This window comes from Cupressus sempervirens, chromosome 3 (genome assembly GCF_028749045.1).
Source record: "Cupressus sempervirens isolate cs-2001-9-10 chromosome 3, ASM2874904v1, whole genome shotgun sequence".
NCBI classification, from domain to species: domain Eukaryota; kingdom Viridiplantae; phylum Streptophyta; class Pinopsida; order Cupressales; family Cupressaceae; genus Cupressus; species Cupressus sempervirens.
This window is the reverse complement of record NC_143120.1, coordinates 230,414,674-230,442,297: the sequence shown is the minus strand read 5'-3', so window position 1 is coordinate 230,442,297 and position 27,624 is coordinate 230,414,674. Positions and strand designations below refer to the sequence as shown.

General features: G+C 34.8%; 1 protein-coding gene across 3 annotated transcripts in view; it reads left to right on the top strand.

Moving 5' to 3' along the window:
- LOC149565686 (glycoside hydrolase family 2 protein) overlaps positions 1 to 12,931 on the top strand; it is a 258,916-nt gene extending 245,985 nt beyond the window's left edge. For all 3 annotated transcript variants that reach the window (XM_089819181.1, XM_089819183.1, XM_089819182.1), the window contains 3 exons: positions 10,628 to 11,299; positions 11,394 to 11,621; positions 11,724 to 12,931. In XM_089819181.1, the coding sequence (XP_089675307.1) occupies positions 10,628 to 11,299; positions 11,394 to 11,621; positions 11,724 to 12,536 (1,713 nt within the window). In that variant the 3' untranslated portion in view covers positions 12,537 to 12,931. The remainder of the gene's footprint in view (positions 1 to 10,627; positions 11,300 to 11,393; positions 11,622 to 11,723) is intronic.
- The last annotated feature ends 14,693 nt before the right edge of the window (positions 12,932 to 27,624 follow it).

Here is a 27,624-nt window from a genome sequence, read left to right as displayed (position 1 = left end):
GTTGTCGTCACGGACATTTCTGAAAGAAGACAGATAGTGCTCTTCATGGATGGACTGACAGAACCACTAAAAGGTTGGGTAAAAGGGTTCAATCCTGCCACCTTGACGGAGGCTATTAAGAAGGCACGGAGCATGGCATCATCATTGACGTCATCCTCTCGAAGTTACTCACACCACAAACCATCAACGTTTCCGAGGGACAAAGATAATAAACCTCTACCCAGGAAGCCGTCATTGGACGAAGCTACCGGACAAGAACTCCGAAGGAAGAAATTATGTTTCAACTACAAGGGACTATGGGAACTTGGTCATAGATGCCTCGGAAAAGGAAAAATACATTACATTGAGGTCATGTCTGATGAGGAGGATGAACAAAAGGAAACGCTCGTCGAAGACAACCAACATCACAATGACATCGACATGGTTAGTTTGAACTATATGAAAAGAATTGCAGCTTTGGTACAACGTAGAGGAACTATTGTGCTAGCTGGTAGCCCGAGGTGCATAGTTTTTCGTTTATGGGGTACCCTTCAAGGACAAAGGGTTATGGTGATGCTAGGATAGCAGAGCTACTCTAAATTTCATAAACTCATCTTTGGTGAAGCGAAGAGGTCTACCTATGAAGACCCATGTAGGATTTCAGGTCAAGGTTGACGGAGGGACTCTTCTACTATGCACGCGCCTTGTTCCTCAGCTAAGTATCACAATGGCGAATCACATGGTGACTGAAGATTTCTTCATAGTGGACCTTGATGATATGGAGGTTATTCTAGGCATATAGTGGATGGAGACACTTGATGAATACACTCAAGAGTTTCAAACAGATGGATTTCACTTTCGTTGTCGATAGAAAGAAGGTTGTTCTTCGTGGAATGGAAAATGAGGGTTCGAAGGAAGTTTTTGTGCATCGGATGGAGGCAATTTTTTGGTGTGATGACATTGCTTGGGCTGCACATTGTTTTGTTTTGACAGAACCGATAAAAGGGAAATGGACACCTCTCCAGGATGACGATCTCCAGAGGATTTTGAGCAACCACGATAAAGTTTTTATAGACATTCCTGTCGGCATACCATTGTATTGAGGGTTTGAACATACAATCGAGTTGGAAGTAGGAGCCAAACCAGTCATAACTACACCGTACCGCCATCCCAAGAAGTTCGAAGATGAGATTGAAAAGACGATTCAGGAACTACTAGAAAAAGGATGGATCCATTCTAGTGCTAGCCCTTTTGCGTCAATTGTGGTATTGGTCAAAAAGGATGAGACGATGCGCATGTGTGTGGACTATTGTGCATTGAACAAAAAACCAATAAAGAATAGATATCCCATTCCAAGGATAGATGAGTTGTTGGATGAATTGCATGGCGTAGTCTATTTTTTAAAAATAGATCTCCGTTTTGGATACCATCAGATCCGCATGAGAGAGGAAGACATAGAAAAGACGGCTTTCTGTTGTTAGTACGAACATTATGAGTTTTTGGTCATGCCCTTCGAATTGACAAATGCACCTGCTACATTTCAATCATGCATGAATTGCATCTTCAACAAACAATTGCGTAAGTTCTTATTGGTATTTTTTGATGATCTTCTTATTTATAGCAGGACATGGGAGGAGCACTTGAAGCACCTAGAGGAAGTCCTAAGGATCATGGAGGAACAGTCTTTGTGTGCCAAGCAATCTAAGTGTGAATTTGGTATGATAGAAATATTGTACTTGGGTCATGTCAATAAATATGGAGTTCAAGTTCATCAAGAGAAGATTTAGGCTATCCTTGATTGGTCTCCCCCAAAATCATTCAGATTTGTGAGGATTTTTCGGACTGTGCAATTATTATTGAAGGTTCATTAAAGGATTCTCTCAACTCATTTCACCCTTAATAGATCTAACAAGGAAGGGGTCTTTCTAGTGGAATGAAAAAGCATAACTCACTTTTGATAAGTTGAAAGAGGCAATGAGCACTTGTCCCATACTTGCATTACATGGATACATCTAGGGGAATATTGCTACAATAGCACGTACCACATGTCCATCGGAATGGCATCATTCAAAGCTCTGTATGGGTACGAACCCCTTTCCTTCATCGACACAGTTCTGGGTGATAGCCGTGCACCAAGGGCGAAGGATTGGCTTCAAGAGGGATAGGACATACTGAGATGCTTGAAGGAAAACCTATAGCGGGCACAAAATCAACAAAAGATGTATGCCGACAGACATAGAATGGAGAGGAGTTTTGAAGTAGAGGATTTGGTCTATCTTTGACTCTAGCCATATCGACAATCCTCATTGAAGGAAAAGGGAAAAAAAAAATTGAAGCCATGATTTAATGACCCCTATCGTGTAGTTTCGTTGCACTGGTGAAGTCGCGTACAAGCTGGAACTTTTGGAGGAAAGTTGTATTCATAACATCTTCCATGTTTCATGCTTGAAGAAGGTCGTAGGGCAGAATGTCACAGTTGCCACAGATGTTCCACCACTCAATGAAGAATGGAAGCTCATATTGGAACTAGCCAAGATCATTGAAGTATGTGAAGACTCTACGGAACCGCACTGTGAAGGAATATCTGGTGCATTGGAAACACTTGCCATTGGACAAAATGACATGGGAGGGCAAGCATATTCTCTAGCACCCGGCATTTCATTTGCTTGAGGTCAAGCAAAATATGGGACGGGAGGACTGTAATGTTCTCGTTATAAAATGAATCATTTTATTAAACTATTGTAATGAGCCAATTGATTTAATGTATGTCGGACCGATTTTTATTTTGTTTCTATAGTTGTGTTGCCGTCGGCTATCTTTGTACACTCTTGGAAAGTTATCCCTGACGGATATTTAAGCACGGCGTGTAGGTTGTTTTTATGTATGCTTTTCGATTAGTTTCTATGTACTACGAATTGCTGTTGGAGGCATGGATTGTTTGCCATTTCAGAAGTGAAAGATCTTCCCTATTTGACTCGTGTTGTTTTGGTGGGATTCAAACCTCACCCTATTCTGTTGTTGCATGTATTACAAACAAATGAAGAAAGAAGCCAAGAAAGGGAGTCATGTACAATATGAGAATAAATGTTTGAAGGCTGGAAACATGAAAAATGTTGCAAAGGAAGGGGGTTCGATCTTGTCATCTTTAGTGGGAGTTTCTACTAGAAGAAGGTAGATGTTGGATCCACGACGCTAAAGGCGGATGTTGGTTCTCCTAATAAGCAAGGTAGAAAATCTTCAAAATATACAAGAGAACAAGAGAGCTTGCAGAATATAGCCGATGGGAAGCAAGCTACTATTCTAGAATTTACACCAAATAGAAAATGAAGTTTATGTTACTTAGCTTGGATCTGGCAAGTCGGAGCACCATCTTTGGCAAATATTAATCGAAGGGTATTTGTGTTCTAATTTCCATTATTATTGATTCTATCCGATAAATTTGGATTCATAAGTTTAGATTACACTATTGAGTATCACCTCCATCCATATACCTTTTATCATTCCACACTTCAGGAGAATAATCAAACAAACAAGATATCACTGAGCTGCATCCATGTGTTCCATACAACTTTCCTTTGTTGCATAGACTCTTGTCTGTACCGCTTGTTCTTCTATGCCGTACTCCTTCTCCACCCTCACCGTACAACGATTTGCACCATCATACGACCACCAAAGCCTCCTCACCATATGGATACATAGCCCCAATCCATCGTACAGCCTCTTCCTTCATCTCCTCGTATGGCTACACTGCCCCAAATCCACTGTACTATCCCTTCATCCTACTATACGACTACCAAGGACACCGTACAACTATGCTACCAGATACGACATCCTCCCTTCTCACCGTACGACCTTGACTCCACCTACTTCTTGCCACCGTATGGCTCCAGTAACACTCCTTAGCTGTACAAAACCCAATCCATCTATTGTCATAGGCATTATATTTTGTACAGTACCGTTCGAGTTGCATCCAACTGGCATCTGGAGGTCAAGAACCTTACAAAATTTGGCCATTTAAAAAAAAACTCGAGAACCTAAAAAATACACTAAAATTTAATTCAAAATACATTTTTTTTGCAAATTTCAATGAGAAGATAGATCTAATGAGTTAATTAAAGAGAACACGAAAGAAACAAGCAAGAGTTTAGATATATATAAATGCATAGTGGGTACAAAATCGCATTCTCATGTGGAATGCTGATTGCAGGAAGCATAGTAATAAATAGTTTGTGTTAAACTAGAAGTAAAAACATCATTACAATCACATCATCCTCTTCCTAGCTCTCCTAGCATATTGTAATTCTCTATTTTACATAATATATATAGGCTTTTTGCCTTTTGTTTTTAACAATGTATTTTTTTTTAAAACAAATAAATAAATAAATAAAGAGTTTTTCAGAAAAGCTCGGCGATTAATCAGTGATTTTTTCACAAAAACTCGGCAATTTTTTCTCTAGCCGAGACACGATTAAATCTAGGAAGAACTCACTGGTCCAAGAAACTCGGCGATTAGTAGAAACTTGCCGGTTTTTTGGCGATTATGCCAACTATGATTTAAACATCAAAAATACCATAGGTATAAGCTTTAAACTGTTCTTATTTCCAGTAGTTGGATAATACAATATGCTACTAAGCTTTAAACAATGAAATAGCAATAATAGTGTACTGATTTGGAGCTTGAACTGGCAAGTATCTTCTATTTATTTGCTTGTGTCATTTGAAATTAGAAGCAGCAACAATAATATATGCAATTGAAATTGATTGTTTGTCGACAATATTTTATGTGTGGCCTTGGATCTAATCATCTTATTTTCTAGGTTTCGGATTGAGCTAGGAAAATGTTTAGGCTAAATTGCTACAACATTGTGAATATTAGATTTTCCTTTTGTTTGAATTTTAAAAATGATTATTATGAATCCTTTAATCACTAAAGGCCTCTGATAAACAGGCGACTGAATTCGTATTTTGATCACTAAAATTCCACTTTTCCGTCGTCTGCATGGCCAAGTTCCTATTTATTTAATAATATTGTATTATCTAGTTATTATTAAAATTCTATCATAAAATGGGGACATGACAGATCACCTCAAGAAACCCAAGCTTAGTATGAAGCTATCACCTTTCAGTCTCAGCGTCTTCCAATTTCGAGAGAACTGAACATCTTCAGTATCTATAGAACTGTCACTGTCAAGGGAAATTTGTCCAAATGCATTGGCTATAATAATATATCTGCATTGATTTATAATAAATCTCTCTAACTAAATCCAAAGTGAAACATTTAAACATACACCTTCAGAGGTTAAAGCACATTCAATATGCATCGTAAGTCCTAAAGAAGACTAATTTTGTTGAAGAAAGTGTTTTCCTAGATGATGAAGACTGCATATGAACCCACCAACCACAAATCTGAATGAATATACATGCAGACATTATGACAAGTTCTATACACTTGCAAACCAAGAACAATAGTATTTTATTAAAAAAAAACATTTTCTCACATACATCGGTTCTTTCCAACTAAAATTGATTCAATAAAGTCTTCAGATATTTGCCATTGCGAGATAAAAGAAATTCAGTTTGCAGAACATTGACATTTAAGAGGAATATGTCCGACTCCTGGGACTCAATAAGAAACACACCATGTATATTTGATGAAGTCTGTTTGCCTCCTTGATCTATAAACAAATCATCCAGCCTGAGTAGAGTGAAGGTAAGATAGACATGATTTTGTCTCAATGATCGTATATGGACATTAAACTTAGAATGACTTATTAGTTAAACATCTGTCCTATTCTAGTTCAGGATCTTTACTTTGAACCTGCTCTAATACCATGTTAAATTTTTTTAACTATAATATTATAGATGCAATAATTAGAACCTTTGAGGCTGGGGTCCTATGGGCACATGCTTCCTTAAAATAGAGCAGGTGTCACTGAGATTTTTTAGGAATATTTAAAAGGAAGCGGTTTCATGAAATTCATATATGATTCCCGTTTAAAGAGTTTAGCTCCTAAATTCAAGGAAACTGGTGGTCCCATGAATTTAAGAGTTAAATCAGCTTAATATTTCAAATTTATTGTAACATTATTTAATTACAATCATTTAAATTTTTTATTTTATAATCTGCTATTTTGCATATATATATATATATATATATATATATTTTAAATCATGATACTTGTATTAAAAAAATTGGTAATAAATTTTATATGTAATTTGTTTAAAATGGATCGATGAAACAAGGGAATCATAATCTTAATTTTTGTTATAAAATAACTTTCTAGTTCACTATTTCTGATCTCTGAAGTAGGTCATTCGAGTGTTTAAAAGCTAGTATCACATTGTTTCCTTATGAAGCTTTTGGTAGAGGTGGAGAAGGAATCTGGGTATCATAATAGAGGCCCCATTAAATTGTATGAACAATCAACAAATATCAGACAGAAAATGAATGAAAGTAAAAACTCTTGTGTTTTTTACATAGTAGGTCAATGGAAAAAATAAGAAATATTATTTGAAAAATATGGTATTTGTCTTTGTCTCTAGCGGGCCTCTTGCATTTTTCGCATAGTCACGAACTGTATGAAAAATTCAACAAATTTTATTTTATTTCTTTTCAATTTGTTTCAAAGTAACAAGAATCGGAATCGGATCAAAATCGGCAAGGCCGAATCGAATCATGAATCGGCCATGAATTGGAATCGAATCGCCCACAAATCGGCAAATTAAAAAAAACCCTTGAAATTTAGTGAGCAACTTATTTCATAAATCCTTTATCGCTGATTTGATTCACCGATTCACAAAAAATCGTTTGGCTTGAATCGAATCGCCGAATTGCTGTGATTCTTGGAACTATGATTTGTTTTAGCCGGATTGTTTTGTTGGGAAAATGATGAGCAGATTGCTGACATTTAACAGAATTTTCTCCTAAGCTGGTGGGGCTATTTCTAGCCTCACCTCTTTTTCATCCACTCAAAATAAAACATCTAAAACGTAGGAGCTCCTATCTTTTAGGAAAAGATTAGATTTAGGCCCCTCAAAAAACAATCATGGGACCTCCTGTTCCTTAAATATAGGGCTCAAGGCCCTCCCATGGGACCCCTGTGTAACTACAAAGCATGAGAAAACCAGATGCAAATTTTCCTTGGGAAAACCCTCTTACTCAAGGGAAAAACCCAACTGAGCAAAGTCAGGGCTCCAGAGTTTTTTGGCCTTTGGACTCTGAATTGGCTGAGTCATAGTCGAGTCCTGTAGGATTCACACAGTCCATGGACTCTCCTAACTCAAATACTCCTGTGGCTAAGACTATTGCATGGCCAGGTAAGCCATAAAGTTAAAAAAAAAAAAATTTTAATTATTGTTTTGGCTTTTATGATCATATTGCCATATTGAGTTCCAAAAATTTGCAATGGTGATTCCTTGTAAGGCAATCAATGTGGACTAGTAAAAAATGTCTTGCATGCAGCAGGTATAAAACATAACAATTTGTCTAATTTTTGTTGCCAAAAAGCAGTGTCATATCACAGACTGTAATCACAAAGTCACGGAACCAAGTATTATAAATTTAAAACATTACTATCAAATTTGAGAGCATTGCAACAAATAAAATGCTTTCCTTTTAAAGAATTGGACATCTCCAAAACAATAAAAGAATAGTTTTATGGTTTGTAAAAGATTGAAAAAACAAATGTCTATTAAACCAGCAATTTGACAAGGTTTTGAATACTTATGTAGTTGATATCATTCCAAAAATTCATAATGATATTTCTAGTCTACTAAGAACAAAAGATTTAAGTGAAGTAGTTATGAAAAAACTTGCATGGTAGAAGAATATAAATGATTTTTTTGTAAACAGTTGATAACAATGTGCCACTCTGAGGGAGCAATTTTGTAGTCCACTTCAAGGGAGATACTACCAATCGTCTTCAACATTAGCACAATGCTCAACATGATAATAAATATTTTGTACCTTCTATAATTTTAGCTTACCTTATCTTGTTTATAAATTTTTATTGATACTTATGTGATTAGAGTAAACTTGTGCATGTGTGCAAAGTAGCTTCTTTTTATCTCAATTATTGTATCTTTGATGCTAATTGACTAAATGATGCATGAAAAAAGTTTTGGGTCATTAAAAATATTTGAATATCGAGGGTTTCCAATTTGCCAAGCTCCCAGAAATATAGTATTAAATAATAAAGGCCCTTCCCTAGATGAGTCATCTTTTCCACCACTTTCCACAAATACCCTTAACTCTCCTATACACAAAACTCCTCACTCTATTCTTCCTTACAATACATATGCTCGTAGACCTCAAGACAAACCATTTTTTCCATCTTCCCTTTGAACTACCTATACCACGAGCTATATATTATCACTAGACAAGGTTATAAGGGTTTAGGACTTGGTATTGAGATTCTCATTTACCTTCCTCAACACCAACATAAGCAGGGTATTGGCTATATTCCCTCTCTCATTGTTCCTCATACCTTCCCCTTCTCCACGACCTCCTAATGACACTCTGGACACTTTAGCATTGAGAGTCTATTGTCATGTTTTGGCTGCACCTAAACTAAGATATCAGCCTTATGAAAAGAATACTACTAATTGATTTTAATGTCCTTTTTTCTACAATAATGAAAATTTACTTTGTGATTGTACTGAAATGTCTTTGTATGTTCATGATAACATTGAAAATGGTAAGATTTCTTCTACACAAGATATTATATTTCTTCTTCGTAAGTTCACTTAGCGTTTCTTGTGTTGCCACTTTAGATTTCACATCTACTTGGCCCTCTATGTGAGTTGGGCAAGTTTTTCAGTTTGCCAAGAAATGAATCGCTTATTGTCCCCTGGAATTGTGCTATTCTCTTCTTCTTTTTTCATATTATCTAACAGGTTATTCTGTTCTTGGTCTTGCACGGTGAGACAATGGTCATGGTTTGACATCTGAAGGTAATATTCTTGTGTTATATATTTTATCTGGTAGTTTCTTCTATACAAGTCATTCCTATTTTATTCCTCCTTGTGCAGCAGCATTGGTTTGTAGTGACTAGTGTTGCCGGGAGATGCGTCCTCCCTCTGAGACACACCTTGGAGATGGAGACGTGGTTTTGAGACTTTTTACATCACCAAAGACCTCAAAAAAGGTTGAAGACTCCATGATGAAGTATCCTTCATGTCTCCAAATTAAAAAATTGAAATCTCCCCAATGTCTCCTAATAAAAAATAAATTGAAAATATAATATTAAATTATTATATGCATTTGGCCCTCGTTTTAATATATTTTTTAGTAAAAAACCAATGACAATTATGATTTAATTGTTGGAATTTTAAGTCATTTTATTTCATAACTCAAAACATTACAAACATTTTTTATTTTTATTCCAATCTGACCAGTGATCATTTAAGTCATTAAATTATATTTAAAAAAATTGCTGTCTCCTGATCTATTTTAAAAAAAATAGCTGTACCGGTACCAGTCCTAGTACCAAAGACCTCCAAGTCTCCCCATCTCCCAGTAACACTGGTAATGACTTCTCTAATTCAAACGCTTCCTCTATTCGCTATTCCTATTTGAGTCCTGAGTCCTCCCATGTGTAGCACCTTTATTTTTAATGGCTTCTTCAATTAAATGTTGACATGGAATTGAGTGTAATTGAGAACTCTCAGTTGCTTTGTGAAGATAGCATTACCTATCATCCTGAGAGAGAAACCTTGCTAATATTCACCAGGGAGTTGTGGGAGTTTGCTTGGATTGAATGTAGGGAACCATGGTTTTTCAAAAATCCTCGACATTTTATTGACATGGTTTCTCAAATCTACCGGCATCTACCTTGGGAGAGGCATTATCTTTCTCACAAGTCAATTTGGGAGGCATGATCTTTTTCTTGTTTTGAAGAGAAGATGGCCAATGTATCCTCTTTGGATATTGTTATGTCCCCAGAACCAGCAGGTTTCCGGATTAAGATCTCATTTATCTGCATATTAGAACTTCATTCTTGAGCAGGTATAGCCTGTATTTTATTTGAATATCCACTGAAATTATTTACTAGGGTAGGGTTTCCCTCCTTAGCTAACAACCATTCTTTTTTATTATGGAAATTTTGACAAGTCATTATGTGTGCATGGTGATGACTATTGTCATTTTAAGAGCATGGTGATGAGTATTTTCGAGCTAGTATTCTTCGCAGTTTTGGTTCTTCTAAATTAGAAATTGCAGAAAGTAAATTTAGAGCCAGAATTGAAATTGAGCTAGTCTTGTGAGGAGAGCATGTTTTTTATTGGAGTTGACTTTTAATCTGGTTAGCTATTTGGTTGATTGGGGTGTGATCTTGCTGGTAAGGTTAATGAGGGGTAGGTAGGAGATACAACAAATTCATAGAACAGATAAGCTAAATAATTAATTAATGATTTTTAAAAGGTTTTCTTGTATTTTACTGTAGCTTGTCGACAAAAGATATTTGTTTTGCACTCAGATGCTTCAGAAAGTAGGAATGCTCACACTAATCCCAGCTTAAATATAACTTTTTGGTAAGCACGTTTTGCATGATTCAACCCAACAAATTTTAGCATGCAGGTTTTATGGTGATGTCGAAAATTCCGATGCAAATTGTTACATGCCATTGAAATAAAATGTACCCTGCTTCAGGTGTGGCAAGAGTTCTGGATAACTGGAGATGTTGATGGGCGTGGTGTACCTGTTTCAAATCCAAATGGACCACTTGATCATAACCTGTTTCTTGAATGTGCGAGGGATACAATCAAGCTTTTGCGCAATCATGCAAGCTTGGCCTTATGGGTTGGAGGCAATGAGCAACACCCACCAGATGATATTAATACAGCTCTGAAGAATGACCTTAAGCTGCATCCTTTCTTTAAGTTACCTGAAGTTGACACAAATTTGATGGAAACACATTCATGGACCAAATCTCATGAAGATCCTAGCAGATACCTGGATGGGACTCGCTTATACATCCAGGGATCATTATGGGATGGATTTGCAAATGGAAAAGGAGATTTTACAGATGGACCCTATGAAATACAGTATCCTGAAGACTTTTTCAAGGACAACTTTTACAAATATGGGTTTAACCCAGAGGTAGGTTCCGTAGGGATTCCAGTTGCAGCCACCATAAGAAGATCAATGCCTCGAGAATCATGGCAAATCCCACTATTTCAGCTCTCAGATGGCTACATTAGCGAAGTGCCAAATCCTGTTTGGGACTATCACAAGTATATACCATATTCTAAACCAGGAAAGGTCCATAATCAAATTGAAATGTATGGAGAGCCAAAAAATCTAGATGATTTCTGTGAAAAGGTAAGCCAAACTTGTTATATTTTGTTCTTTCTAAAACTAGAGATTGCTATAACAGAAGGTTATCTAACTTGTACACTTCTCTGATATTTTCCAGGCACAACTTGTTAACTATATTCAGTATAGGGCACTTTTGGAAGGGTGGACATCACGGATGTGGACAAAATATACAGGTGTGCTAATTTGGAAAACACAAAACCCATGGACAGGTCTAAGGGGTCAATTTTATGACCATTTTTATGATCAGACTGCAGGGTTCTATGGAGCCCGCTCAGCTGCAGAGCCTATTCATGTTCAACTAAATTTAGCAACATATTTTGTTGAGGTAATTTTGAGGTCACCAATTATTTTTTCTGTATTTCATAAGTTTTATTCCAGCTATTGATCCTAGAAACACGTGAAGTTAACTTCCTTTTTGATTTTTCAGATTGTGAATACAACATCAAGTCCCCTTTCAGGAGTTATAGTGGATACATCAGTATGGGAACTGGAAGGGAGCTGCCCTTACCACAAACTTAGCAAAAGCTTATCAGTGCCACCAAAGAAAACACTTCCAATTTTTGAAATGGAGTATCCAAAGACAAAGAATGCAAAACCTGTTTATTTTCTTCTCCTCAAGCTTCTAGATAAGTCGAACTCAAACATTTTATCTAGAAACTTTTATTGGCTCCATTTGACAGGAGGAGACTACAAGCCACTGGAGGCATATAGATCTAAAAGAGTTCCGATACGGACATCTGCCAAAGTAACTTTGGTAGGACAAACATATAAAGCTGAAATGAAAGTGCATAACCTCTCAAAAGAATCGTTATGTGAAGGTCATTCTTTTCTTAATATTGATCACCATCACAACCATGAGGAACTCATTAAAACTGAGAATATTAATGCTAAAGTGGAACCTGCAAATGAGAAAAGGAAGGGTCTGCTTTCAAGGATATCAAGTTGTGTTTATGCGAGGAAGGAAAAACAAATGCAAGTGGCAGAGATCAAAGGGGAACATTCAGGGGTTGCATTTTTTCTTCATTTTGCTGTACATGCTGCTACCAAGAACCCCAAAACAGGAGAAGATGAACGTATACTCCCTGTCCATTACTCAGACAACTACTTCTCTTTAGTTCCTGGCGAGGTGTTGCCTATTGATATTTCATTCGAAGTCCCTACAGGTACAGTGCCAAAGATTGTTCTTCAAGGTTGGAACACACATGGACATTCACTGGCAGTGCAAGAAACTAGACATTAAATCAGATTTTTACCATAGTGCACCATATATCCCATGCAACCATCAATTTTTTTCAGTGGGCATGTCAGATCTGAAATTGCAGCAGTGATTTATTAAAAAAATGATGTAGTGGAATGGCTTGATTATTAAATTTTCCTTGTAAGAATTCAATAAAGGAGCACAAGACGTAAAGAATCATGTCTGGCTATTTCCGCAAATGAAAAATAAAATACCAAACTTATACAAGTCGAGAGGAGAGCCAAAGGATTATAATCAAGGTCCTGAAATAATCAGTAAACAGTAAACTGTATTCTGTTATGATTTTAGATGTGATCTGATTAGCAGGAGGGTTGATGAAATCATGATAGCAGAGCTTTTAAAAAATTGGTAATTGATCACAAGTTATTGCTTTGTCACATTTGCTGTTCCAGTTTCCATAGTTTCTCAAAAATGATTTTGGCTATTTTAGCATTCTTCACACTAAAAGCCTAGAGGGGCAGAAAAATATAGAGCACAAGCAGACTGAAAACTTACGTCCAAGGTCAAAGTTTTAATTTTAAACTCCTAAAGGCGAATTCAATATTTATAATCTAATAGGTTTTACATAGTAAATCTAGAAAACATGGGGCTGGCCCTGAAATATTATATTGTGATTGAGGTTCTGAAATAATCAGCAGGTGCAATTTTTTGTGATGTTAAGATATGCTATATTATTAAATTGATTGGCAGGAGGGTTGTTGAAAATTCAAGTCATAGTAGTTCGCATCAAAAATCTTAAAATCGATCTCAAGTACTTGCTGTGCTGTTTCCGAAGTCTTTCAAAAGTTTTTCCGAATTTGTTTACTGAAAACTTGAAGAGCCAGAAAAATATAGAGCACAAGAAGACCGAAAAATTACTCTGGAAGTCAAATTTTACACCTGAGGAGGGGTTTTTAAGGGGTTTCCAAAATTTATACTCTAGTATGGTTTTAAGGAAGAAAATCAGAGGGCTGCCCCTAATATATTTGCGATTAATAACACAGCTTGCCATTTTAGGCCAGCGAACATTTTTTTTAACATAAAGCCCAATTGTCTTTTTAAATCAGACTTATATATATAATATGTTCATATTACTCTAGGTGCGCTCTAATTGGCACAGAATATCATTCAGTTTTAATTCCTATATTCTTACGAATATCGCTTTTGTTTTTGTTTTCTTTAGTTTCTTGAGGGGTTTTCTCATTTCAAACCTCGAACTGAATTCTATTCACATTTTGGACACTCCATGTTGTGTAAATGAAATGCTACCATGGTCGAGATCGCTTGTTCAAGCACTACTATAAAGACATTTTATTTAACCTTTCACATTCTTTTAAACAGATCCCTCTATCAAAACCTCTATTTCTTTATTATTTTTGTCTTGAATATGTTCCGGCGCAATCCAAAACAAAAAAAATATGTAAGAAGAGATTTTCAACTAGCATGATTCAGAGGAATTAAATTGAGGCTATTTGTCATTGATTGCAATGGCAATATTATTTAAAATATTTTGAATCGGTGAGAAATATTTTGCGTTGGTCACTCTTAGCTTGGATGGTAGAAGAAACAAATGGGCCTTAGTGTAGAAAAATAACATTGAAAGTGTCATCATAGCTTTAAGGGGGCGTAACAAATGGACCATCGTTAAGGGAGTGAAACTAACATTTCTTGCCTCAACAACTGTCGTTCGCTTTGCGAACTATTGAGGATTATGTTCCTTCTTTGGCCTCGTGGACGTCATTAAAATCCATCCTTCATTCATTCATTCATTCATTCTTGTCCCATGTCTATTCGAAGGTTTTTTCATTCCATTATAACACACGTAGCCTCAAAGCATATAATTTCGTTGGTGTAACTTTTGTTCTTCAAAATGATAGACTTGAGTGCAAAATGATTGAATCTCATTAAAAAGAGAATGGTGTGACAAACTTTTGATAGTGAAAACAAACTTATAATTTTTTTATTTGAACAATACAAATCCACAAAACTTGAAGAACACCTATGTGCAAGAACTTATCACAGATAAGCAAAGGCAAAGATGAGGCAATGGTTTGGCTCTGAAAATATAGAAGAATATATTATCAAATTGAAAGAATGAATTGAAATTTACAATTGATCAATCCTTAAAGAAGAAGATCGTTAAACCTAAAAGGGAAACCCTCGAAGGTAAATGACATTTAATAATTAATATTTAACTATTAAATGAGAATGCATGTGCATAAAGGGAAATCTTAAGAAGAGAGTAAAGGTAATTTAATAAAATTGGATTAAATTAATCTTTTACTCTAACACCCCCCTTAAGTTGAGCAACAATACAACTACAAACAATGCATAAAAAAGCAAGGAAACTACAATGTTGAAAGAAAATTTGGGTCTCGACAATAAGACTTGATGAGGTGCCCAATCATAACCAAATCTCTATGAAACAGAGAAATAACAAAAATCTAGTGGGACAAAACTCTACTCCAAAAAGAGATAAAAAGGAAAGTACAAACTATGTCTCAAGAGACTCTCAAAATCATAAGTACAATGAAATCCCCCATGATAGAGGATTGAGACTCCGTAGACCCCCCATAATGGTAGAACTCCTGTCAATGAACATACCAATGTGGCTCCAATTTGAAAGAAACAAAGTCATTGGATAAGGAGGATGAAACCTTTGAATGTAAGGTGAAGTTGGAAGTCCTAATTGAAGCTCAAAGGAGAATGCATGCGAATCTTGAAATATAATCTCCAATGGATGTGGGATAATTGGTATGTTGAATCTGTCATCTGAGAGGAGATGTATGTCCTCTGATATATTCTCAATAATTGCACTAGGTGTCTTGATGACTTGAGCTGCAATGTTAGGCAATGCTAAAGAGCAATCATGTGCAATAGATGAAATTTGAATAGGAGTTGGAGGTGTAGAAGTCACAACACTGGTCTTAGGAACAACACATAAGTTCAAGTGACCCAACTTCACCTTAGTAGTCCCTCGTGAAGGAGAGTGAGTCTCTGATAGTAGAGATGGCAGACTAAAATGAGAGAGTATAAGCAGGAAGAATGATCAACTGTCCTTTTAACAACAATATTGCATGTCTCACTATCTCTGATGTGCATTGAATCTTGTACAAACTTAACTGTCTTCCTTGTCCCACAGTGTGTAATTTGATAAATACAGAGGAGGTTAGAAGACAAAGATGAAACACATAGTACATCATGAAATGCACTGTTATCAATGTCAATAGAACCTTTCCCACATATAGTCATAACATTGTCGTTCCCCATCAAAATGTGTGGAGTAGGAGAAGCATCAAAAGAAGAGAAGAAATCCTAAGAAGATGTCATATGGTGTGAAGCAAATGAATCTAGTAACCATCTAGAAGACTGTGGAGTAGTAGTTGCACATAGTGCATGACCCTTTTCTGTGTCTTGAGCATCTGATTGAAATGATGATGAAGAAGAAGATTTGTGAGAAGTAGAAGAAATATCAATGTTGCTCTTTTGAAGGAGAGCTGTCAAATTTGAAACTTGTTTAACATAGCTATTTAACTTCTTCTCATAGCAATGTGACTCATCATGATTAGGCTTATTACAATAAATACACTTTAGTCTATTTGGCTTTGATTTATCCCCCTTAGGAGGAGGTGGGCCTGATGAGATGTGAGGGCTAGAATCAATTTGAGACTTTGTAAGATGTGACTTTTGTTTCTTCTCCTTTTTCTAGAAGATGTCTGAGCTATCAATGCATAAGTTTGTGAACTTGTGAGAGAATTCAACTGAGAGAGCTTCACTTGCTCTCAAGTCCAACAATCACAAAAAACCCTCAAAGGATGGCATGGTAAATTTAATACCCAAAGAATCCATGGTGGAATGGAAGGTAGAAGCAAAAATATGAAGGTTTTCATTAAGTTTAGAAAGAATTAGTTAAATGCACTTAGTGTTAGTCTTGATCTTCACACAACCTTGCAATAAAGATCTATGTTGTTTGACTTCATCAAGAAGTCCTCAATGGAAGGAAAAAAAATTTAGTAAAAGAGAGGTAAACTCTGCCTCAATTTGAAGTGCCTTGAACTCATTCTCTGTACCAAACAAGTCATTAAACTTGGTCCACATAGCTAGATGAGTATTGCACCCATCAAGATGAAACTATAGACTGTCGGATACCAATAAAGCAATCAACCCCATTACCTCATCTATCGTGTTCCTATGATGCACAACCTCAAAAGGTCTCTATAAAACTAGTTGCACTGCATCTAAACAAGACCGCAACCCTTTTGATTGGAGAAACTGTGTCATTAGAGACTTCCATGTGTGATAGTTATGAGGGTTCGAAAGTTTTAGACAAGAAGAGGTCTAGGCCATTGTTTTAGGTGTTTTTTTTAATAGTTCTAGTTAACCAATATAAATGACAGAAATGATAATATAAAACACCTTCCACAATGCAAAAAACCAAACTCCAGTTGTTAGAAGGAATGTGTATATAAGAAAAGAGAAAAAAATTAAAGTTGAATATCACAAATACCTTAAAAAAAAATTGGTGAAATAATAGATAATCTAGAAAATGCTTGAGAAGAGCTTCCCGATGCTTTTTTCGGATAAAAAAAGGGAGCTAAAACGAGCAATTTATACCCATTGAAAGGTAGGAAGCATCATTTGACTTCGAGCAGAAAAAAAGTACAAAAATGGAAAACTTTTCATAAAATTACCTTCATAAATGTGTTTGTCTCAGAATCGGCTTTTCGATGATATAAAATTTGTCAAAAAATACCTCTATATGTCCAAGTTAGAGCCAAAAAAACCAATAGGGCCTTTGAAAATGCAAAAAAACATGCAAAGAAGACACTTAGCCCTCCAAAAAATATCTCCTAGTCACGGTGTGACCATGGGCTAGGGCAGAGTAGCATCGGTTGCGCATGGGCGGCAAAGTTGGGTGTGAGCGGCGTGGGCAGACAGAGACACCGATGAAGGTGGCTAGAGGGCAGCGGTGTGTGAGTGCCAAAAAAATTGGAACGCGATGCCAAAAATATAGAGGCAATTTTTGTGAAGAACATTGCCAGTGGCAGTTTGTGGTGGCCACAACTGTGTCTTTATAGAACACCGCATGGTTAGAGAAAATTGTGGTGGTTATAGTAACTGCCTGCCCTAAATTTAGCATTTAAAAAAAAAAATTGTGATTTTCAATGTTTCTATCTTATTTTGCATGCCACGGGCTGTACAACCTTGGTAGGCAATTTGTTTTTCCTCATAATGCAAAGTTTGTCAAAATAGATGTAGTTTATATAGAAATAGGGGGTTTGACGTCTTGTGAAACCAACCATGAGGTTTGGTTGGTCTCAAAGTTTACTAAAATTCAGAGACTTTCCTATTTTACACTAAAAAAAATAAAAATAAAAAAAATCTGAAAACAACCTGATTTGTTCTGTCAAACCCTCGTTCCTCTTTTTCTCTAAATAAAAATAAGCTACACTAGATCGAACTCTGATACCATAAATAATTTGAGAAGTACAAATCCATAAAACCCATATAACACATGCATGCAAGAACGAATCAAAAAGAAGCAAAGACAAAGAGAAGGCAAGGGTGTGGCTCTGAAAATATGGAAGAATATATTATCAGTCTGAAAGAATGAATCTAGATTTACAATTGATCTATCTCTATACAAGGATATTGTAAATCCTAAAAGGGAAACCCTAAAAGGTAAATGTAATTTAATAATTAATATTTAATCATTAAATGGGAATGCATGTACATAAAAGGGAAATTTTAAGAAGGGAGTAAATGTAATTTAATAAAATGAAATTAATCCTTTACTCTAATAGTTTCCATAACCAGTCATCCCCTCATTATTCTGTATGGAATTTTTTTTTGTAGTAGAAAAACAAAAGATTGTTTTGTATCAAAAGAAACAAGGCGTAAGGGAGGTCTCTATTTTTAAACCCTAGTATTAAATCTAAGTCACTAGCAAATCTATTTCCTTCATTGGACCTATATATGGTTTATTGATTTAGATCACAAAAGTTAAATGTAGTAATAGATCACTGGCTCAATAGTTGTGATGACTTTTCTTGCCTTCCACTCTAGTATTCATTCAACTTTTTTTTTGTCCTTTTTGCTTTTATTGATATGTTTTGCTATGATATATTTCTATTATTTTGTAGAATAGATTGAATGCAATGCAACTTATCAATTACCCTATCTATATGAAGGTTTTGATAATTGAACTTACAATATTTACATTCTATTTTGGAGTGGTTTAGAAATTGCATTTAATTGAAGAACTATATGATAATATGTCACTATGATAACTCTTGTCATGTTTAGTTAAGTCCATTTGTAGGTGGTTGATAATAATAGGAACCTCATTTTTTTGTTGTCCGTTGAATGATTGATTAGATTTCAATTACATAACATATTTCAGACATGACAATTCCAAATTTTGACATAGATTCAGATTTTCCTTTTAGTTTACATTGTTGTTTCAATTAGAAAATCTATTTTCCAAAAGCCTAGAATTTATTATCTTAACAACTACGTTATAGATTCATATGAATTTTAACCATTTCAGAATAATCTCAGAAGTTTAGGTTTGAGTTCCCAATAGTTTTAGATTTAAGGCACTAAATTGCTTCTAATTTTATGTATTGTAATTTCAAACTTGTATTGTTAGCTTAGATTTCTCTTACAATTCAAATTGGTTATTCCAAATCAAATCACTATTTTTTAGAAAATTGTGAGTCTTATCTCAGATGTTAGGTTTTAGATTTACACTAGGTTTAGTTTCAAGTTTAGATTTCTCTGAGGCAGTGATCAATTGAGGATCACAACCAAATGAATATTATGTACTAATCAAGATAAGTTATGAGAGTGCAAACAAAGGGTAGTGTAAATTTTCTAGGTATATGATTTTATCATTTTTGGAGAATAACAAGTATAATATCATTTTATTTTTACCCTATAGGATGGCAAGATCAAATGCTTTGTTACCAATTGTAATGTCCCTTGTTAGGTTTAGGCTTATTATAACCATAATTTTTCATTTTTATATTCTTATGGCCAGATTTGAATGGACTAAATCACATTAAATTTTCATGTTAATCCATAGTTTAAAGTAAGAAAAAATGGTTCAAATATTGTGCTTGTATTTGAACACGTGTTGTTCACACTAGTGGAGGGGCCAATGGTCAGGCTACATTTGTTGTGCGGGGGTCAACAACACCCTTTGCATCTGTGGTGCCCTCATCTACCATTTTCTTTGCTAGGGTTTAGGCCTCCTTCATGGAGTTCAATACTTTGACGGTGGGGGCTTTGGCTCCTAGGTTAGGGCTTGCAACAATATACCCTTCCTATCCTCCCCATGTGCATGCCTATTAGGGGATCCTTTTTTAGGGTGTTGTCAACTTTCCCATTATTGTTGGTGATGCAAGGATAGTTGGGGGTTGATCCTTTGTGGGTGCTATAGATATAGTGGTTGCGATGGTGGACTCTAGAGATGTTACTAAGGCTTTGGTAGTATTTCTTCTAGATTTGGTAATGTGGACAAGGGATGCCCTTCTCATCCTAAAAGAAGTTAATTTGAGAAGGTCATGGCTGGGAGTGGTAGGGTAAAGGTTGTTTCTTTTCTAGTTTGTCAATCTATCTCTATTACATTTTAAGAGGATATTATGGCAAAGATTAATCAGGTGGTCTATGACTTGTCCTCTCGTCAATTATATGAAAATTTAGAGGTTTATGGTCCTCCCTCATTGGTCTTCATGAGTGGAATACCAAATACTTTGAGCCTCTAGTTACATATACAATTCACATTTTTCTTTCAGCTAGGGATTTTTTTGTTGTTGATTCTCAAGATGTTTGTATAGTCAGACTATTCTTTACAAATACTTTTTCACCTAGGAAAATTGTTTCCCTCTGATGATGAAGTCCTACATGAGGATTTCAACCCCCCTTCAAAATCCTTTTGCAAGATGCCTATTTGGGTTAGGCTTCCTTATCTTCCACTTCATCTCTAGGTTGATTCTCTCCTTGGAGAAGTGAACTCTGCTCTTGGATATTTAGTAATGGTAGATCAGGAGTGTTTTGATATCTTCCATTCTATCTTCGTTCATATCTTAGTTAATATTGATGCTTCTAAGGTGTTGCCGACTGAAATCCATCTCAAGTCTTCTCAAGGTTCTTGGATTTTGCCTTTAGACTTTGAGGAAATCCCTTTGAGATGTAGAATTTTTTTCATGATAGGATATGCTTCTGCAAAATATAGGGTTGAGGAAAACAAATAGAAAAATTCTTCCTCATGGTGGAAGGGCACCTCTACTCACCATTATATTGTTTCTAAGGGCTTTCCCCTTTTGGATGGCTAAATTATGTCTAATGCTCTGGAGCAGGCTCGAGATGGAGTTTTTCCCCAAGAACTTGTAATGGGTTTCTCAATGAAGGTTTCTATTGGTTAAAGTATTACAGGTGTTGTAGATTGGAAGGTTATCCTTGTTCCAACTGATTCGACTGCTACTCTTGTTCCATTAGATCCTGAGGTTGATGTTCTTGCTAATGCTAGCATTGTTGATGTTTCACATGTTACTACTAGTGCTAAAGGTTTCTGTTGTCTCTGTTATTGGGGGGAGTGTTATTTTTCCTGGTGTTGGCCTTTCTATTGTCCCCATTTCTCTAGAGCCAACTACCCCTGACTTGGCAAGGTCTAGTTGTTTAGTTGACCCATCCTCTTGGCAAGCTAAGGCTGCCAAGGTTGAAGAAGGATGGATTATGGTCAAAGGAAAACATTCAAAGACATTGAGATCCCATAAGAATGGATCAAAGGGGAAATTTTAGGTTTTGTTGGTTTCATGTTTTGGGTAGTTAGTAGATTACTTATTTAATCTTTTCTAGATTTCCATTTTTGTTTTGGGGAAGCAAGTATGCTTCTAAACTCTCTCTTTCTCATGTTTTTCCCGTCTCATTTAATTTTGAAGAGCTTATTACATATCTTTTATATCTAGGTTTTAGGTCCTGCTGTTTAAAACCTACTTTGTTTTGGGTTCAAGGATCCCTTAATATATTGTTGTCCTTTAATAAAAGCCAAAGGACATATTAAGTAATTTAGCTACTTTAATATCTATATTTCTCAATGTTAATCGTAATACCACTTCAACTTGAGAAGAGTGAAGATATGAATGTAGCTAAAGAGCTTAAAGACCAAACACAATAGGCTCCCTCAAAGTTTACAGATCCAAACCCTTATCCTGTCTAGGGACCATACCCTCAACTTTTAAGGGATGTTGATTCCTACTCTATCTTGTAAATCATCTATTGGCTAGATTTAGAACGTGTCTCTTTTGAAACACTTTAGCACATGTAGCTTCTATTTTTCGCCTCGAGAAATAAAGTTCAGTGCAAAATGACTAAATTTCATTAAAAAGAGAATAGTATTGTAGGCTTCAATAGTGAAGCCTTTGAAACAAAATTATGATCTTTAATTTTTTAATTTAAATATTTTACATACATCCTTAAGATTTTTTTATTGTTATCGGCTATAATTATATGATATAGAGATTGAGCAAAATCCATACTATATTTCTTCCTTTTATCTAGACATATTATCTCAACCAACTAGAAATATTGGGCACTCCATATAGATACATTATTTTTGATAAAAGATCAAGGAGGTGTGAGTCCTTTATATAGATACATTGTATTTCCAACAATACATGAAGAAGGTGGTAAAATTATATTGACTAACTACTAGTTATGCTCTAATGGCTTGGTATAATAATAATTAACCTTTTAAAATATTCATATGGTCTAAACTAAATGTCCTAAGTCTTATTGAATCAATTCTATGTTTTCCATAATATTCAATATAAGAAAAATTATAAAGATTGGTTCATTTGTCATGCTAAGACATATTAGGTAATTTGATTGTTTTATTATTTATGATTCTTAATATGAATGTTCATCTTATGACCACTTCAATTTGAGAAGGGAGAAGATATAAATGTAACCAAAGCAAAGCACTTAGAGACCAAACACAATAGACTTCTTCAAAGTTTATAAATCCAAGCTTTCATCCTCTTTTGTGACCATACCGTCAAGGTTTAAGGGACACTAAGCCCTATCCTATCTTGGAAATCATCTAATTGGATGGATTTGGACTACCCCTCTTAGGAAACGCTTAAGTATCTTCCTCTTTAGATTTGTTACACACAACACACACTAATACACTCACATACATGATTATGACTCTATTAATCCATCATTTTATGCAGATTAAAATTGTGTTATATTTCAAAACAAAACTTACTATGATTACCTTCCTTGTGATGTCCCCTTCTACCATGCATTAAATGAATGACTCCCCCTCTTGTTCATATTTGCATGATAGAAGAGTCACACCCTTTCATTGTTACAACCTTTCAAAATAGTCACGACTCTTCATTAATTCTTCCCATGCCAATATTCTTCCATTACTTCTTAGTCCGTACACTCCCTTCTTTCTTCTTTTGTCATCCTGAAATTCTATTCTCCTTTTTATATCTCATGTTTAAGGAGTCACATCTATTCATTTCATGTCTTTTGACCATTCATTAAATTTAATTAAATGTTAATTTGTTTCTTTTAAATTTTGATTTAAATAATATTTAAATTCTTTTTGGATTATGATATTATTATTATTACCTATTCATGAAAGAGGATATCACAATCTACCTTCACCAAAATCGCTTGTCCTCAAGCAATGCAAACTTATACAAATATTTCACTGTGAGTAGCTTTTTTTGCACAACTCTAAGATATCTGAAATTTCATAGCGTTTATGTGTTGCTCACTATTCTCTAATTTTAATTATTTTTTTTATGAATGGCCACCATGAGTTTCAAAAGTAGAATCACCTCAAATAAAGATTTGTCTACTAGGAGGCCCAAATGCATATGCATATTTATTTGTATGATAGAATTTGGTTTTATTTCTCCTAGATTCTTTGGGTGTCTTGAAGTATCTCATTTTAGCCTCATGACATTGGCTAGAAACCAAATTTTGTGGGTGAATTTATTATTGGTTGATGCCTTTGTGTAAGAAATAATGTGATGCATTCTATTAATTCTTTCCTTCCTTTACACTTATCTAAAATGCAAAATATAGGACCATTATTGTTACTTTACATGATGGTTTTTAAAATAGAACAACTCTTAAATAAATGGAATAATTTAGAATTACTTCCATTTGTAAATATAAATATTTTAAGATACTACTTTATTTATCTTATGATTTTATATAAACAAGTGTTAATTTAATTTTATAACATGTAGCTTTAACTACAACCTTATTAATATTAAAGTTAAAAATGTACACCCTTTTTGTAGTTGGATCCCTTTAGAAGGTCTCAGTTTACTTTTCCAAAAGTTTTATCTTAATAATGTATCAAATTTTTACCATGGGAATAAATCACATTATGGTTCCTGTCATGAGAAGCACAAAACTTGAGAAATGGTTTGAAATTTTGTATTTTGAAGAGATGTTAGGAGAATCGAGAAGATAACAAGGGGACACACACATAATAATGGTGTGTTATAATGATTTAGACTAATTGAGTGTGGGGGGGGGGGGGTGGGTGTCATGAATCAATTATCCTCAAGTCCAGATGTACCAAATCAACTTTTAATCACTTCAACTAGATTAATCAATCACAAATACCCACTCGGTCTCTATAACATAACTTCAAAAATTTAACATTTCATGCAATTACTTAACTTAATGTCTTTATATGTGTCGAGTGCCAGTAAATAAACTACTATAAAATATAGCATGCAAAACACTAACATCCACACATGAAAATAACACTTTGACTCCAAGATTTAATGTGGAAACCCAATTTGGGAAAAACCATCAAGTAACATACTACCAATGTTCACTTTTCTGAAGTGAGCTCAGTTAAGAGCCAACCCTATTAAAGATTATACAAAAAATATTAAATGTGACTCTGTTAAAGGATTTAATCACCCTATTAGGAGTGGCCTTGTTAGAGGACTTTAGATCATTCCATTAGAATGCCACCTTGATTAAAGTATTTTGGACTAATAATTTGGTTAGAACGTAAGAATAGGTTTGATCTGTAAAGTACAAATCACTTTACAAATTTAGATCTGCATTCACCCATATGCTGGTTCATTGACTAACCTCCATTGACATCTCCATCACTAGTCTTCTTGGCATCTCCTCAAGAAATCACTCTTCATACTTCACCTTTGTTGTTCATCTCTTCATAGTTTCTCCTTAAGATCACCAATCAACAATGAGCCAACCTTTAAAATTAATTCCTTATGCCTCCTTCAAAGGTAATTTCAATCTTTTGCTACTTAAACATCACTATTGATCTTAGGATTAGGCCAAATTCATTGAATCCTTCCATCCTTTTATTCTCCTCCTTCTTCTATAAACTTCTCATCAAATCTTTGCCTTTGATTGCATAAAAAAACTCTCCTTTTACATTAAATATGCCAACTCATCAATCCTTATGTTCCACACACCTTGACTAATTCAAAATTCCAAAGGTGTTGGTCCCAAAATCAAATCTTTCTCAAACTGTAACTTTTGTTGTCACTCAACAACCACTGTGTTCTTCGTCTTGGTCATCACTCTGTAGCTCAACACACACTATACTTTCTCACTCAATATCAACATGCTTGCTCGACCATTACTACACTTGGTCATTACTACATTCTTTCGTACATTTTCTCAAAAATAACTAAAACTCAGCTTGAATTGTTTCACTTAGCTTCTATATAAGTTCCTTAATCTTCTACTTCAGCTTCTTTATTTATTGTACAATATTGATACTCAATCAAGCTTATCCTTTTGACTTGTTTCAACTCTTAGCTTCATCCAAGTCTCTTTTTTACTTCATGTATTGATTGAACAACACATTATCTTATCAAATACTAACTCATCAAGTGCCTATTGTGTTTCCATGATACTTAACACATCTCAAATTAACATTTCATAGGTCATCTCATGATCTCTTCTTTTCAAATCCTCATCATCAATCAAATGATATGATATGATACTCTATTAGCAAATGTCTCTTAAGTGCATTTGACACTTTGTCTTACCAATAGGTTTGACATTAATGACAACATAAAAATTTCTCCAATTGTAGTTTCCAACAATTTCCCTCTTTGGAATTGGTGGCAACACTTCACATACTTCACTTACTATACTAGTTACCATGCAATCCAAAAAACTTCAATACTGTATTGTCAGCTCCCTCTGTGTTTGTGTTCTCTCTTTCTTAGGTTCATTCTAATTCTCATCCATGCAAGCTTAGAATGCTCCTACTTTCAATTTAGTACATACTCTTCTTTATAGAAACTTATGTCTACCTCTTTATATCCATCCTTGTATGGTAACTCACTAATACTCTCTCTCTTTATATGGTAATTCACACATTCTCTCCCTTTTTGACAACAATACCAAAGACTTTTACCCATACACACATATCTTCATGTCATTGTTTTGACTGATACAACAATGTAATCTCAACATCATGACCTTGTAGCTTCTTCTACTCATAGGTCATTTCCTTGCTTCTCTTTTTCACAGCTTTAGGCAACTCCTAAAGTGTGACATTGTGCATCAATCTATAAGATTATTTGCTTATAAAAATTGATGCAATGCAAAATCTCTTCTTAGTTTTCTTTAGGTGGGGGAATGACCCCTAACTTGCCTCTTAGATACTCAAAAACATCCTTAGGTAGTACATTAGTGAATATGTTAGCTAATTGTTCCTTTGTGTTTACATATTCTAATCTCACTTCTTTCTCTTGTACCATCTCTCTAAAGTAATGATACTTGATCTCAATATGCTTAGTCTTTTTATGCATCACATGATTCTTTGATATGTTAATAGCACTTGTGTTATCATAATAAATCTCAACTAGTTCAATGATCTCTTCATTCATGCCTTTTAACAATTGCTTGATTCATTTAATGTTTGAACAATTCAATGTTGCAGCAACATACTTAGCCTCTGTTTTAGATTGTGAAATACATTTCTGCTTCTTTCTTGTCCATGAAATCAATCTTCTACCCAAGAAGAAAGCTCCTGCACTTTTTCTCTTTCTATCATCAACATTTCTTGCCAATCAACGTCCATGCAAACTTTTAGTTCAAATTTGTCACTTCTCTTGTACCATATGTCATGATCTTCTATTCCTTTTAAGTATCTTAGTATCTTTTTTACTTCCATCATATAGTTCTCTCAGGGATTAGCAGTGAATATTGCAAAAATTCCAACAACTAATATAATGTCGGGTCTACTATGGATAACATATGGTGGTTTCCCAATCATTGACCTGTACAATATTTGGTTTACCTAAGTAGAATCATCATTTTTTGACAATTTGTATCCAGTCACCATAGGTGTTGTAACTAGTCTTGATTCTTCTATACCAAAAGTCTTCAAGATTTGTTTGATATACTTTGATTGAGTAATGAAAATACCTTTGTTCATTTGATAAACTTGCAAACCAACAAATAATTTAATCTCTCCAAACATTGACATTTCAAACTCCTTTTTCATTTCATCAAAAAATAACTTTTTCAATGAGTCTTTTCCTCCAAATATGATGTCAACAACAAAAATTTCAGCTAGCAATACCTTATTTTCAGCTTCACTTGTCAAATAGAGATTGCTATTGTCATTAGTTCTTGCAAAACCAATTTTTACCAAGTAATTTTGTAACCTTTCATACCATACTCTAGGGAATTTCTTGAAACCACATAAATCTTTCTGTAATTTACATACCATATTCTTTTTTTTTTGTATCAATAAAATCCTTCAAGTTATTCAATGTAGACTTCTTCCTCTAGAATTCAATTCAAAAATTCAGATTTTACATCCATTTGGTACACATTGAATCCTTTGTAAGAAACATATGCAAGAAAAGTCCTCACTCCTAACCTTGCAATTGGGGAAATTTTTCTCCATAGTCAACCCCTTCCTCTTGTGCATATTCCTTACAAACCAATCTTGCCTTGTTCATGTGACTTCACCTTTCTCATTTAGCTTGTTTCTAAACACCCACTTAGTACCAATCATATTCTTATATTTGGGTCTAGGTACCAA